Here is a 16,712-nt window from a genome sequence, read left to right as displayed (position 1 = left end):
TACATTGTATTAGGTATTATAAGTAACCTAGAGATGATTGAAAGTACATGGGAAGATGTGTGTAGGTTCTGTGCAAATGCTATGCCACATTATATAAGGGACTTGAGTGTCCTCTGATTTTGGTATCTGTGGGGTTCCTGGAACCAGTCCCCCACAGATACTGAGGGACAACCATACTCAAGTGTGAGAAATCCTGAGCCATTAGCTAGTCCCTCAAAATTCTATGTCATCTTTTTTCTTTTATAAATTGCGGTCATGGGTCTGGTGATCCTTCCCACACCACTGTCCTGTACCCCACCCTAGTAGAAAAGTCACTTAGATACAATCTGAGAATTGCAACAGGCTCTTTTGATTGATACAACAGAGGCAGTACACAGCAGTGGAAGAACTAGAAGTACTTTGAAGTCAGCTGGGCCTCCTGGAATTCCAGCGCTCCTAGTTATGAGAACTTGGTCATGTTAATAAGCTGATAAGTTAACAATACATCAAATTGGGGCAATAATGCCACCCTTAAAGGACTGTTGTTGAGGGATAGAAATAATCAATTTACAGTGCCTAACAGGAGTATCTCACACAGGGAGGCAGTCAGTGAAAGGTAGATCTTACTGTTATGATTATAAACAAATATTTATGGACTAAGTTGTTATATCCTGATATAATAATGTGGATTATAACTTTCAAGACATACATATAATTTATATATAGTTTTGCCTATTTAGAAGTATGGCACATGGAGCAAGTGACTCCCAAAGACGGTACAGATTTAAAGCATAAATTGTGTCAGTACAATCTTAGATGAATTAATGATGCTACACCTGTGACATAAAGAAAAGGTCACACTTTGGGGCATCCACGCATGACCTTTGAGAACAGCATTTTAGAAGCTTTCAGCTACGCTTGCCCCCAGCTATTGGGGCCTCAACCTCTGGTCAAATAAGCTTAGTAAATGGATGGGTCCACATAAGAAACAGCCATTTTTCATGCTTTAGTGTTTTTTGAATCTGATATTGAGGCTGTTACCTCTGCTGTCTTCTACCCTGTATTTGAAAGTCCTTTGGACATAAGGTCAGAAGACTAATATTTTTCTGTTAACTAATAGTCTTTTGTATTCGGTCTGGCTTCCTAGAAGCAGAGGTTGGGGTAAGGATTTTTGGGAAAGTGATGTATTGAGGAGCCTCTGAAGAGAAGGAGTGAGGGAAGCCGGCCAAGGCAGGGCAAAAGCTAAGCAAGGGTATTGTTTCACTTGGAGACGTAGCTTCAGCCTGGTCCCACGGGGGTCCCAGGATGAGGTCTGAAGGGGAGCTCGGGGGCACAAATTGCCCCACAGGTTTTGTCCTCCCTTGAGGCAAGGGGCGGCTGTTGTACCATTGCCAGTCGGTCTGGCTCCTGGCTACCTCCTAGGGACAGTTGGTGCCCTCACCTTGCAGTAGAGGCGGCTCCACATCTATGAGCCATTAGCACCCAGCACTCAGAACAGCTGGTGAATGGTGGGGCGGGGCAGTATGGCACCAACAACGGCCTCTGTTGGTTTCCTCCAGGAGACAAAGCTATCAGATGCCTATGTGGCCTTCTCCGACTTGGTGGTGTGGGAAGTTCTAAACTACATTTCATATTTAATTGCTTCAGCAACCTTTAACCAGGATTATTTACTAGCATTCTTTCTCTCTTCCTTTTCTTTGTAATGTTAACCTTCTTTATCTTTTAGTTTTTCTGTTTATTGGGCCAGCAGTTTTATTGTAAGTTGACTCAAATGCTTTTTGAAAGTGGATGAGTGCAAAATAAATATGTAAACTGAAAACCAGTTTTATAATTAGAAAAAATACCTGAGTTGCCCTCCTTAAATATCAGATAAAAAAAGTGTTGAATAGAAATAAGAGTATTTACTGTTACAATCTAATTTAACATGTTATGCTTTCATATGTACTCAAGAATAAAATAAGCAATAAGTATTATAAATCCAAGGAAGGAAGAAACAAAATTGCATTTTGCAGATGACACTTTTTTTTATATGTATGAAGCACAATGAAATGAACACAGTTACTGGAGGTAAGAAATATGCAACAGGGTTCTGCAAAATTATAGGCTATGATGGAAATCCTCAAACGTCAGTAAAGTCAGTATATTCTCAAGTCATATAGCTAAAAATATAGATGGCATTTGTTTAGAAAGTATTTTGACTACTCAAAAGGAATATGTACTTTCTAATTCAAATTTTTGGCTGCGTTGGGTCTTCGTTGCTGTGCGCGGGCTTTCTCTAGTTGAGGCAAGCAGGGTCTGCTCTTCACGGCAGCGCGTGGGCTTCTCATTGCGGTGTTTTCTCGTTCTAGGGCTTCAGTAGTTGTGGCGCATGGGCTCAGTAGTTGTAGCACATGGGCTCAGTAGTTGTGGCTTGCGGGCTCTAGAGCGCAGACTCAGTAGTTGTGGTGCACGGGCTTAGTTGCTCCGCGGCATGTGGGATCTTCCCGGACCAGGGCTCAAACCCGTGTCCCTTGCATTGGCAGGCGGATTCTTAACCACTGTGCCACCAGGGAAGTCCAGCAGTATATACTTTCAATGCCTTCCTAATTCCCATGTGAAATCGTACCTTTATTTTTAGCTATTCTGTTAATATGTAATGATGATGATACAGAAGAGAATGATGTACCAAATAAAATAGGTATAAAATATTTTAGTCTGTATGTCTGTATGCACAATCCAAAATTATTTACTCACATGAAAGGTAACTTCCCACTTCATGAGTTATTAATGTACAATGAAGTAGCCTTTTTCCCCTTTACCACTGTATTATGAACAATACCTAAGCGTAAATGAACAAATAAATTGTTAGAAACAACAGTGTACAGTGTTACCTTTGCACATTAGAAAATTCAATTTTTATTTTCTTATAAAGTGTTTGACTTACATATCATAATTTAACATCTTTTAAAGCATCCTTTATTCTTTAAGAATTCTTTTCACGTCCATTAACCAATTGAAGCAGCTCATTTATAAAAACATTTTTGTTAACATGAGTCAAACCTAAAAGAAAAAAAATGACAACTTGAAAGTAACCTTTATCATCCAGATACTTATCAGTGCGATATTAAATGATAGGGGTAAATCAAAAATGGTAGAGGTAAATGAACTTAATCTGGAGAATCCTCTTCTTAGCAGCCAGAACAGGGCAGTTCTTAAGCCATTTTAAAACAAACTCTTCCTGTTTTCACTTAGCTTGTACTTGATGCTTTACAAGTCCTAGAGATTTCAGTTTGGGTTTGGTTTGGTTTTGCCTTGCTGCTGTAGCATTTACCGATTTCTTTTCTTTATTCCTGCCTAATCTCTGAATGCCATATTATATGGAGATATTTTTCCTAAAGTGTCAACAGAGCTGGGGAGAAGACAGTAGGTGGGGACTGGGGGTGGCCGGCTTGGACATCCTGTGAAGGGGGCGGGCTGCTCCTCTGTGCGTCGTAAGGCGCAGGCCTGTCGAGGGGCTCGAAAACAGAAGCAGGTGACCGTGGGGTGGCCGAGGAGAGGGAGCAAAAGCAGAGGGTATCCTGGGTTAACACCAGGACGAGGTGCTTTTTCTACTTGGCAATGGAGCTCTTTTATAAAATCCAATGAAGTACCAGTTAGGAAGATGTATCCACAATTTATCTTAAAAGGGGGGGGAAAAAGCCATCAATTCATTGCCTTATTAATATAATCAGAACCTCTTTCCATTATAAACCTTTAGGTAAAACATGACAACAATAATGGAAAACTCATCTAAAGCAGCTATAATTGTACATGAAGTTTGTTGGCATTTTGAACAACTTCATTTTTTAAGTATTTTACATCCTTTGTAGAGAAAGGTAAGCACAATTCTTGTATTTAATCTAAAATAAAGGCAGAAATCACAGCAGGCACCTAAGTCATGTGCATCATACAGTTATTCACACATAATCCTTCAGGCTGTATGCTAAATGGTCCTCTGGCTGTGTGGTAGAGATGGGCTGCTGCTTGGATGGGTGGAGCCAAGCTTCCGAATTCTTTTTTATACAGGATGTGCAGAAAATTATGCCAGAGATCAACAGCAGCATGGCCGAAATGAATCCAATGTAGACAGCTCCTCCGGGTTCATGTTTGTTGCTTTCTGGAACTGCCACATCCACAAAGTTTGCTATGATCTCCTTTGTGTACCACACCGTCGGTATTAAACCAGAGATCCCCGCAGACATGAAGCAGACTCCCCCAGCAAAACGAGCGTAACACTTGGTTTCCACGTCCCCTCCTAAGCGAGTGCATTTCATCCCCATTGTGGCAGCGCAGATCCCCACGGCAGACAGGACACAGGCCAGGACCATGGCGGCCCGAGCGGCCTGCACGTGGGTGGGGAGGGCCAGGACGGAGTACTTCAAGGTGCAGCTGAACATCCCGGTGCTGTGCCACGTGCAGTCCATCCACAGCCCTTGCATCTGCACGATGGCCGTGATGATGTTGGAGCCCGCATCCACATTCACCTTCCAGTTGGGCAGCAGGGTGGCCATGAGCACTCCAGAGACCCCAGATAAGGCCAGGGCAAAAGCAAGGAGCTGGAGACCCGCCGAGGTCATAACGTCACCGTTACCTTTGTCCTCCTGGAAAATCCTGATGGCTCTCGGTCAGAATTGTAGCTATTTCTGTACAGTGGAGAACGAAGTAACAAAAGGCTGGGGAAAGAAGACAAAATCAGGGTTGAAAGAAAGGAAAAACAAAAAGACTTCTGTGTGCAGTGGGAGCTGAGAACCCATCTGAATAGGTCCCAGCAGTGGACGAGGACACTGCTTCCCAGGAGAAAAGCTCACACCAGGCGCACAGAGGCTGCCATTGTCCTGGGTGATTTTGGTTGGGTGGTGCTTGATACATGGCGTAAAGGAGAGGGCTGTCCACTGCGTTCTTTTATTTAAAATTTAAGCTCTGCTGAAGTTGTCTGTGTGACTTGTTAGGAGATTTAGACATGGAACGCCAGCTGTAGGATATCTGATACAGAATTTTAATAGTATTACAGGTTTTAAAACCTTATTTCTAGTTGAAATACTCTATAGGTAATAAGAGTAGTTTAAACCCATCTGTCAAAAATGATTTATAAATATATATTAGAAAAGTTTGAAGCATTCAAAAAATGATTTTATTTTTAAAAATGTATCAGATACTCTCCATGTGTCATTCACATGGCCCAGGTGAATTGTTTAAGAAGGAGAAGAAAGTAGTAAAAGAAATCAAAGTCACTGGCATGATTATCTCTTATTTCCAGCTTGCAAAATCCTTACCTAGGTGAGCAGCTGTTTCCCTTCAGGTACAGGTTACTCAAAACTGAAACAATTAAGCCACTGTCTTGCTTAGGAGAATGTGAGATCCTTTCTAGTTGGGACCAGAATCGTTCCCTGACCCAAATGAAGTAGTCTGTTGTAAAACCGGTTATTCGAAACGATTCAGAAGTAGTGACATTGAATCTTGCAAATACGTACCAGAAGTAACCACCTCATTATTTGGACGAGAGAGATTCAAAAATAATTCACACTTTTTTCCTTCCTCCCTCCCTCCCTCCCTTCCTCTCTCCCTCCCTCCCTTCCTCTCTCCCTCCCTTCCTTCCTCTCTCCCTCCCTTCCTTCCTCTCTCCCTCCCTTCCTTCCTCTCTCCCTCCCTTCCTTCCTTCCTCTCTCCCTCCCTTCCTTCCTCTCTCCCTCCCTTCCTTCCTTCCGTTTAGTAAGAGGGAAAAGATAGCACTTGCTTTGTGACGTGCTGTGTTTTAATCAGGCAGCACTTACTGCCTTCCTTGAGGAAAATATAATGGTTTCTGAAATACAGCGATATTGACCTTTTTGTGTTTCTGAATTTTTGAGTGATGTATTAGAATGGCTCTGTCATGATTCATGTATTTGTCACAAAAGGCAGTATGAGCTCTGAATCTAAAGCACTTGGATCAAATCTTGGCTTTCCAGAACCTCTCTGTGCCTCAGTATTCTCTTCTGGAAAGCAGGGAGGATTATAGTATCTATATCATGGAGTTATATATATGAAAGAATTTTAAAGGGTGTAGAACAATGTCTAACCCATAGAAAGTACTCAGTAAATTACAATTGACATTGTTATTAGTATTTCTAAAATTTATATTACGTCACGTGACAATTGATATTTAATGACATCTGGATTTTTTTTCTCTTCCTTCCTTAGGCCGATTTCATTTGTTTTCATAGGAACTTAGAGCTGAAAGAAACCATAGATGTAATCTTGGCCATCAGCGTTGTTTCAGATTAGGACACTTAGGTAGTAGATCACCCCACGCCACACAGACCTCAGCGGCAGGATCGGCAGTGCCCCCTTCCCCACCTCTTCCCATGTCACTGCACCTTGCACCCTTGTCCCCTTTTACCACAGTAATTCCGGGTGAAATCCTCCTGTGTACTTCCTGTGGGAAGCAGGGAGAATGCTACATCTAAAGACAAAGCACTGTTAACCATCCCCTCACTCACTCCCTTTCTCACACAGAAAAAAGACTCCAGAGGGAATTAATAGAGCAAATGAGCAAGTGGCGTAGCTTCAGAGACTCAGCAAGGAGGTTGATGCGTGGCTTTTGTGAAATGTCTGCAGTAATGTGAATCCATGCCTGTGTTACTTTTAATACAGTTGTACAGTTTAATATAGTTATAACATTGATTCCCTAAGAGGTTAAATCCTGGGCTATCTGAATTCCATTGTTCTATTTTTGTTCATAATCCTAAAATGTAAATTCTATAGTTTCAGGAGATTTCCCTGAGATTTTGAATTCTTAGAGTCAGTTTCACTGTAAGCATCAAAGTGCCTTGGCTTTGCCTGCCTACAGTTCATTCTTTTTCTGTTTTCCAAGTTTCTTTTCATATCTGAGACCAAAATAGAATGAAAGTTAAAGTTTCTAGAAAAAAAAATGAAGCACATATTTATAGTTTCATAATAGCTGTTTTCAGGTTTGGGTTTTAACATTTCAGCCTCCAGCCAACTCACTCAATTACTACCTTCCCGGACCATTTTCGGCTTAAGGGGTTCTTCAAGAGCGAGACTGCTGTTAGCATGCCCTACGAGCATCTCCTTTCTTTCTTTCTCTTTCCTTTGGTTGAGTAACCTTTATGTGTTGATCAGTCTCTGCTCAGCTTCCCAATTATAACTCTTTTCTTCCCATTAACCAATACATTTTATAAATTCCAGTGTAATTCAGACTTGGAGACAGCTTGTTCATCTTAATTAACAAGTGCTGGCAGTGATAAATTACAGATGGCCAAAATCAGCGTAAACAATATGACGCTGCATTCCGTTAGCATAGTGCTCACTTACTATTGAATATTGGACTTTAAGTGCTTTCTTCTGCATGGAGAACTTACGCAGAAAGAATTTGTTCTCCAAAATGAAGGTCACTCTTTTTTCCCTTTGTAAAAAATATACTGGCATCTTAGCTATATTGCTGTGAAATCTTTTTTTTCCCCCTCCAGCCACAAGCATGGTACAGTTTGTGGCCTGTTCTCTCAGATTTCTGTCTCGTAGAGAATAAAGGCATACTTTGTTTCAGCGGCGGCGGTGGTGGCGGTGGTGGTGAAATGCTGTGAAAGTAGGCATGGAAAACGGTTCTAAATGAGAACTCTCTCGTGCTTCCAAAATCTGTGGCATATAGAATAGAACCTATAATGTTAAATTTATGAGCTATTTCCCAAAGGAATTCTGAACGGGATTTCGTTAAAATGTAAAGTCAGTTTTCCAGACAAGATTTCTTTATATCAAATCTAGTATTTAGAAACAGATTTACAACGTACAGTTCAAACCGAGTTCTACTTGAAGATCTATATTTAGGTCCCGAAGCGTTGTGGAAGCTTCTCGTTTTCCATACCTTTTGTCAGTAGCCTTCAGTGACTTAACTCTCTTCTGTCAGTTGTCTTCAAATGAACCCCAGTAAGACATGATGAAGAGGAGCCACATACCTGAGGCTCAGTTCACAGCTTCTGAATATTAGCGATGAAGCTCCAGGAGGTTAACTTGAAAGTAGCAAATGAAGAGCAACGTAGAAATCCGAGCCGGGAAAACTGCTGGTGGTGCCAGGAGATAAATACCGGGTTCCCCATCTCATTTTTTGAGCTGGGGGAGAATTCAGAAAAGAGAGGTGGGGGAGGGGAGGGAGCTGTTGTTACAACAGGATTTGTCGAAACCTGAAAGCTGAAAATGCTTCTGTGTCACTATATACAGAGGAGGAATTATCTGGGTGCTCACAAAAAGACTTTCTTTTAATATTATGTTTTAGTCCATAGTTAACAATTTATTTCTGAATTTTTATCTATGTTGGGGGATACCGTTTATTATTTTATGTCCCCGATTAAAGAATATGGTCTGAAATATTTTTCACTAGACTGTGCTTTGCAAGTGATAGTTAATTGAGACTATCTGTTTATTCTGGTGCTTCTGACTTGTCTGAAATCAAGATTCACAAAATTGGTAACTTTCAAACTAAACATTCAAAAGACAGTTTTATATATATCTTGATAAAAGTAAAAAGAAAACCCAGCAACAGCTGTTGACTAGAATCTGAGCAGTAAACCTACAAGTGTTTTCTTTTTGTTTGGCGGGGGCAGGGCGGTTGGTATCCTGAATTTTCTTCTATTAATCTTTCCACTGAGAAAGATTTCTAAAGTATAATAGATAGCTAGAGGGAAGCAGCCACACAGCACAGGGAGATCAGCTCGGTGCTTTGCGACCACCTAGGGGGGTGGGATAGGGAGGGTCAGAGGGAGAGGCAAGAGGGAGGGGATATGAGGATATACGTATGCATATAGCTGATTCACTTTGTTATACAGCAGAAAGAAACACAACACTGTAAAGCAATTATATTCCAATAAAGATAGTAAAAAAAAAAAAAATGCATGTTTCAGTTATCTGGATTTTTTGTTGTTTTTAGTTGGTTTGTTTTCATCTTTTCTAAGTCTGGCATTTAGCAAGATACGTATTGTTTTCTCCTCTTAGAAATCTAATGCCTGTAGATTTGTGTTTTTAGCCATAGTGTTGTAATTTTGCTTTATAAACTTATTTAATTTCATCGAGATATATAAACAGTTCTTTGTCTAAGTACTGAGTGAAGTAGAGTTGAATTTCAGGCACTACCCCTAACAGCACTGTTACTGCTGCTGTATCAAGAAATCCACCAGATCCCTTCAGTGTCTTGGCTTGTTTTGCTCCTTGCCATGGTTGTCATGCACACTCACCTGTGCTGAGGCTGACTGGTGGCCGGTGGAAGGACCAGTCTGCTCCCAGCTCTGACCTCCAGCGTAATGCAGCTTGCTGAGGGTAAATGGATTAAGCTTGGTTTAATGTACATTTTGCTATTTTCAAAACCTTTTTGATTATTTTTCTGCCTTGATGAGAACACTTACCTTCTAATACATTAGCTGCCTGTTTTAAAAAGGCAAACTTCTGAAACGCAAAGAACTTTCATTAACTACAGGCCTTTAACCCAAGGAAGAATATCTTGTATAAAAAGGAGCTAGAAAGTAGAGGTGTATAGAGAACTATAATTCATTGACATTATTATCTACTTCCAATGTGGATATTAAAGAGAATTAAATCTTTTCAGTTCAGAGGCTTCCCTAGATAACTTTTTATCTTTACCTTAGTTTATGTCTCTTCTCCAGCCCTCCCTCCTAAACACCCAAGGTTTTTTTGTTTGTTTGTTTGTTTGTTTACATCTTTATTGGAATATAATTGCTTTACACTGGTGTGTTAGTTTCTGCTTTATAACAAAGTGAATCACGTATACATATACATATGTTCCCATATCTCTTCCCTCTTGCGTCTCCCTCCCTCCCGCCCTCCCTATCCCACCCCTCTAGGTGGTCACAAAGCACCGAGCTGATCTACCTGTGCTATGCGACTACTTCCCACTAGCTATCTATTTTACATTTGGTGGTGTATATATGTCCAAGCCACTCTCTCACTTTGTCCAAGCTTAACCCTTCCCCCTCCCCATATCCTCAAGTCCATTCTCAAGTAGGTCAGTGTCTTTATTCCTGTCTTACCACTAGGTTCTTCATGACCTTTTTTTCCCTTAAATTCCATATATAGGTGTTACCATACGGTATTTGTCTTTCTCTTTCTGACTTACTTCACTCTGTATGACAGACTCTAGGTCCATCCACCTCATTACAAATAGCTCAATTTCATTTCTTTTTATGGCTGTGTAATATTCCGTTGTATATATGTGGCACATATTCTTTATCCATTCATCCGATGATGGACACTTAGGTTGTTTCCGTCTCCGGGCTATTGTAAATAGAGCTGCAATGAACATTTTGGTACAGGACTCTTTTTGAATTATGGTTTTCTCAGGGTGTATGCCCAGTAGTGGTATCGCTGGGTCATATGGTAGTTCTATTTGTAGTTTTTTAATGAACCTCCATACTGTTGTCCATAGTGACTGTACCAATTCACATTCCCACCAGCAGTGCAAGAGGGTTCCCTTCTCTTCACACCCTCTCCAGGATTTATTGTTTCTAGATTTTTTGGTGATGGCCATTCTGACTGCTGTGAGATGATATCTCATTGAGGTTTGATTTGCATTTCTCTAATGATTAATGATGTTGAGCATTCTTTCATGTGTTTGTTGGCAGTCTGTATATCTTCTTGGAGAAATGTCTATTTAGGTCTTCTGCCCATTTTTGGATTGAATTGTTTGTTTTTTTGCTATTGAGCTGCATGAGCTGCTTATAAATTTTGGAGATTAATCCTTTGTCAGTTGCTTCGTTTGCAAATATTTTCTCCCATTCTGAGGGTTCTCTTTTGGTCTTGTTTATGGTTTCCTTTGCTGTGCAAAAGCTTTGAAGTTTCATTAGGTCCCATTTGTTTATTTTTGTTTTTATTTCCATTTCTCTAGGAGGTGGGTCAAAAAGGAACTTGCTGTGATTTATGTCATATGGTGTTCTGCCTATATTTTCCTCTAAGAGTCTGATAGTTTCTGGCCTGACATTTAGGTCTTTAATCCATTTTGAGCTTATTTTTGTGTATGGTGTTAGGGAGTGATCTAATCTCATACTTTTACATGTGCCTGTCCAGTTTTCCCAGCACCACTTATTGAAGAGGCTGTCCTTTCTCTATTGTACATTCCTGCCTCCTTTATCAAAGATAAGGTGACCATATGTGCGTGGATTTATCTCTGGGCTTTTTATCCTGTTCCTTTGATCTATCTATCCGTTTTTGTGCCAGTACCATACTGTCTTGATTACTGTAGCTTTGTAGTATAGTCTAAAGTCAGGGATCCTGACTCCTCCAGCTCCGTTTTTTGTTGTCAAGGTTGCTTTGGCTATTCGGGGTCTTTTGTGTTTCCATACAAATTGTGAAATTATTGTTCTAGTTCTGTGAAAAATGCCCGTGGTAGTTTGATAGGGATTGCATTGAATCTGTAGATTGCTTCAGGTAGTAGAGTCATTTTCACAATGTTGATTCTTTCAATCCAAGAACATGGTATATCTCTCCATCTATTTGTATCATCTTTAATTTCTTTCATCAGTGTCTTATAATTTTCTGCATACAGGTCTTTTGTCTCCTTAGGTAGGTTTATTCCTAGATATTTTATTCTTTTGTTGCAATGGTAAATGGGAGTGTTTTCTCGATTTCATTTTCAGATTTTTCATCATTAGTGTACAGGAATGCCAGAGATTTCTGTACATTCATTTTGTATCCTGCTACTTTACCAAATTCATTGATTAGCTCTAGTAGTTTTCTGGTAGCAACTTTAGGATTCTCTACGTATAGTATCATGTCATCTGCAAACTATGACAGCTTTACTTCTTCTTTTCTGATTTGGATTCCTTTTTTTCCCTTTTCTTCTCTGATTGCTGTGGCTAAAACTTCCAAAACTATCTTGAATAAGAGTGGAGAGAGTGGGCAACCTTGTCTTGTTCCTAATCTTAGTGGAAATCGTTTCAGTTTTTCACCATTGAGGACGATGTGGGCTGTGGGTTTGTCCTATATGGCCTTTATTATGTTGAGGAAAGTTCCCTCTATGCCTACTTTCTGCAGGGTTTCTATCATAAATGGGTGTTGAATTTTCTCAAAAGCTTTCTCTACATCTATTGAGATGACCATATGGTTTTTCTCCTTCAATTTGTTAATATGGTGTATCACATTGATTGATTTGCGTATATTGAAGAATCCTTGCATTCCTGGAATAAACCCCACTTGATCATGGTGTATGATCCTTGTAATGTGCTGTTGGATTCTGTTTGCTAGTATTTTGTTGAGGATTTTTGCATCTATGTTCACCAGTGATATTGGCCTGTAGTTTTCTTTCTTTGTGACATCCTTGTCTGGTTTTGGTATCAGGGTGATGGTGGCCTCATAGAATGATTGGGAGTGTTCCTCCCTCTGCTATATTTTGGAAGAGTTTGAGAAGGATAGGTGTTAGCCCTTCTATAAATGTTTGATAGAATTCGCCTGTGAAGCCATCTGGTCCTGGGCTTTTGTTTGTTGGAAGATTTTTAATCAGAGTTTCAATTTCAGTGCTTGTGATTGGTCTGTTCATACTTTCTATTTCTTCCTGATTCAGTCTTGGTAGGTTGTGCATTTCTAAGAATTTGTCCATTTCTTCCAGGTTGTCCAATTTATTGACATAGAGTTGCTTGTAGTAATCTCTCATGATCTTTTGTATTTCTGCAGTGTCAGTTGATACTTCTCCTTTTTCATTTCTAATTCTATTGATCTGAGTTTTCTCCCTTTTTTTTTTGATGAGTCTGGTTAATGGTTTATCAACTTCGTACATCTTCTCAAAGAAACAGCTTTTAGTTTTATTGATCTTTGCTATCGTTTCCTTCATTTCTCTTTCATTTATTTCTGATCTGATCTTTGATTTCTTTCCTTCTGCTAACTTTGGGGGTTTTTTTGGTTTTTTTGTTTGACTATATTTTGGTAATCTTTTTTTTATTAGTATCTGCTTTATAACAAAGTAAATCAGTTATAAATATACATCTGTTCCCATATCCCTTCCCTCTTGCATCTCCCTCCCTCCCACCCTCCCTGTCCCACCCCTCTAGGCCGTCACAAAACACCGAGCTCATCTCCTTGTGCTATGCGGCTGCTTCCCACTAGCAATCTACCTTACGTTTGGTAGTGTATATATGTCCATGCCTCCCTCTCGCTTTGTCACAGCTTACCATTCCCCCTCCCCATATCCTCAAGTCCATTCTCAAATAGGTCTGTGTGTTTATTCCTGTTTTACCGCTAGGTACTTCATGACATTTTTTTTTGTCTTGAATTCCATATATATGTGTTAGCATACGGTATTTGTCTTTCTCTTTCTGACTTACTTCACTCTGTATGACAGACTCTAGGTCTATCCACCTCGTTACAAGTAGCTCAATTTCGTTTCTTTTTATGGCTGAGTAATATTCCATTGTATATATGTGCCACATCTTCTTTATCCATTCATCGGATGATGTACACTTAGCTTTTTTCCATCTCTGAGGTATTGTAAATAGAGCTTCAGTGAACAGTGTGGTACATGACCCTTTTGGAATTATGGTTTTCTCAGGGTATATGCCCAGTAGTGTGATTGCTGGGTCATATGGTAGTTCTATTTGTAGTGTTTTAATGAACCTCCATACTGTTCTCCATAGTGGCTGTACCAATTCACATTCCCACCAGCAGTGCAAGAGTGTTCCCTTTTCTCCACACCCTCTCCAGCATTTATTGTTTCTAGAATTTTTGATGATGGCCATTCTGACTTGTGTGAGATGATATCTCATTGTAGTTTTGATTTGCATTTCTCTAATGATTAATGATGTTGAGCATTCTTTCATGTGTTTGTTGGTAGTCTGTATATCTTCTTTGGAGAAATGTCTACTTAGGTCTTCTGCCCATTTTTGGATTGGGTTGTTTGTTTTTTTGCTACTGAGCTGCATGAGCTGCTTATAAATTTTGGAGATTAATCCTTTGTCAGTGGCTTCATTTGCAAATATTTTCTCCCATTCTGAGGGTTGTCTTTTGGTCCTGTTTATGGTTTCCTTTGCTGTGCAAAAGCTTTGAAGTTTCATTAGGTCCCATTTGTTTATTTTTGTTTTCATTTCCATTTCTCTAGGCGGTGGGCCAAAAAGGATTTTGCTGTGATTTATGTCATAGGGTGTTTGCCTATGTTTTCCTCTAAGAGTTCGATAGTTTCTGGCCTGACATTTAGGTCCTTAATCCATTTTGAGCTTATTTTTGTGTATCGTGTTAGGGAGTGATCTAATCTCGTACTTTTACATGTACCTGTCCAGTTTTCCCAGCAGCACTTACTGAAGAGGCTGTCCTTTCTCTACTGTGTACATTCCTGCCTCGTTTATCAAGGATAAGGTGACCATATGTGTGTGGGGTTATCTCTGGGCTTTCTATCCTGTTCTATTGATCTATCTTTCTGTTTTTTGTGCCAGTACCATAGTGTCTTGATTACTGTAGCTTTGTAGTATAGTCTGAAGTCAGGGAGCCTGACTCCTGCAGCTCCGTTTTTCGTTCTAAAGATTGCTTTGGCTATTCGGGGTCTTTTGTGTTTCCATACAAATTGTGAAATTTTTTGTTCTAGTTCTGTGAAAAATGCCAGTGGTAGTTTGATAGGGATTGCATTGAATCTGTAGATTGCTTTGGGTAGTAGAGTCATTTTCACAATGTTGATTCTTTCAATCCAAGAACATGGTATATCTCTCCATGTATTTGTATCATTTTTAATTTCTTTCTTCAGTGTCTTATAATTTTCTGCATACAGGTCTTTTGTCTCCTTAGGTAGGTTTATTCCTAGATATTTTGTTCTTTTTGTTGCAGTGGTAAATAGGAGTGTTTTCTTAATTTCATTTTCAGATAATTCATCATTAGTGTACAGGAATGCCAGAGATTTCTGTACATTAATTTTGTATCCTGCTACTTTACCAAATTCATTGATTAGCTCTAGTAGTTTTCTGGTAGCATCTTTAGGATTCTCTATGTCTAGTATCATGTCATCTGCAAACAGTGACAGCTTTACTTCTTCTTTTCCGATTTGGATTCCTTTTTTTTTCCTTTTCTTCTCTGATTGCTGTGGCTAAAACTTCCAAAACGATGTTGAATAGGAGTGGTGAGAGTGGGCAGCCTTATCTTGTTCCTGATCTTAGTGGAAATCGTTTCAGTTTTTCACCATTGAGGACGATGTTGGCTGTGGGTTTGTCATATATGGCCTTTATTATGTTGAGGAAAGTTCCCTCTATGCCTACTTTCTGCAGGGTTTCTATCATAAATGGGTGTTGAATTTTGTCGAAAGCTTTCTCTACATCTATTGAGATGATCATATGGTTTTTCTCCTTCAATTTGTTAATATGGTGTATCACATTGATTGATTTGCATATATTGAAGAATCCTTGCATTCCTGGAATAAACCCCACTTGATCATGGTGTATGATCCTTGTAATGTGCTGTTGGATTCTGTTTGCTAGTATTTTGTTGAGGATTTTTGCGTCTATGTTCACCAGTGATACTGGCCTGTAGTTTTCTTTCTTTGTGACATCCTTGTCTGGTTTTGGTATCAGGGTGATGGTGGCCTCGTAGAATGAGTTTGGGAGTGTTCCTCCCTCTGCTATATTTTGGAAGAGTTTCATAAGGATAGGTGTTAGCTCTTCTCTAAATGCTTGATAGAATTCGCCTGTGAAGCCATCTGGTCCTGGGCTTTTGTTTGTTGGAAGATTTTTAATCAGAGTTTCAATTTCAGTGCTTGTGATTGGTCTGTTCATACTTTCTATTTCTTCCTGATTCAGTCTTGGTAGGTTGTGCATTTCTAAGAATTTGTCCATTTCTTCCAGGTTGTCCATTTTATTGGCATAGAGTTGCTTGTAGTAATCTCTCATGATCTTTTGTATTTCTGCAGTGTCAGTTGATACTTCTCCTTTTTCATTTCTAATTCTATTGATTTGAGTCTTCTCCCTTTTTTCTTGATGAGTCTGGCTAATGGTTTATCAATTTTTTTATCTTCTCAAAGAACCAGCTTTTAGTTTTATTGATCTTTGCTATCGTTTCCTTCATTTCTTTTTCATTTGTGTCTGATCTGATTTTTATTATTTCTTTCCTTCTGCTATCTTTGGGTGTTTTTTGTTCTTCTTTCTCTAATTGCTTTAGGTGCAAGGTTAGGTTGTTTATTCAAGATGTTTCCTGCTTCTTAAGGTAGGATTGTATTGCTATAAACTTCCCTCTTAGAACTGCTTTTGCTGCATCCCATAGGTTTTGGGTCGTCGTGTCTCCATTGTCATTTGTTTCTAGGCATTTTTTTATTTCCTCTTTGATTTCTTCAGTGATCACTTCATTACTAAGTAGTGTATTGTTTAGCCTCCATGTGTTTGTTTTTTTTTCAGACCTTTTCCTGTAATTGATATCTAGTCTCATAGCGTTGTGGTCGGAAAAGATACTTGATACAATTTCAATTTTCTTAAATTTACCAAGGCTTGATTTGTGACCCAAGATATGATCTATCCTGGAGAATGTTCCATGAGCTCTTGAGAAAAATGTGTATTCTGTTGTTTTTGGATGGAATGTCCTATAAATATCAATTAAGTCCATCTTGTTTAATGTATCATTTAAAGCTTGTGTTTCCTTATTTATTTTCATTTTGGATGATCTTTCCATTGGTGAAAGTGGGGTGTTAAAGTCCCCTATTATGAATGTCTTACTGTCAATTTCCCCTTTTATGGCTGTTAGTATTTTCCTTAAGTATTGAG

General features: G+C 39.4%; 2 protein-coding genes across 2 annotated transcripts in view; one reads left to right on the top strand and one right to left on the bottom strand.

The window, feature by feature from the left end:
* Nucleotides 1-16,712, top strand: part of TFB1M (transcription factor B1, mitochondrial) — a 68,881-nt gene that overhangs the window by 37,868 nt on the left and 14,301 nt on the right. The window lies entirely within an intron of this gene.
* Nucleotides 3,915-5,227, bottom strand: CLDN20 (claudin 20; the record flags this gene model as incomplete). The annotated part of the gene is made up of 1 exon (XM_081251347.1): nucleotides 3,915-5,227. The coding sequence occupies exon 1, from the start codon at nucleotides 4,572-4,574 to the stop codon at nucleotides 3,915-3,917; it is 660 nt and encodes a 219-aa protein (XP_081107473.1). The 5' UTR covers nucleotides 4,575-5,227.

Source organism: Mesoplodon bidens (assembly GCF_964165515.1).
Source record: "Mesoplodon bidens genome assembly, chromosome: 12".
NCBI classification, from domain to species: Eukaryota; Metazoa; Chordata; class Mammalia; order Artiodactyla; family Ziphiidae; genus Mesoplodon; species Mesoplodon bidens.
This window is presented reverse-complemented; position numbering and strand designations above follow the sequence as displayed.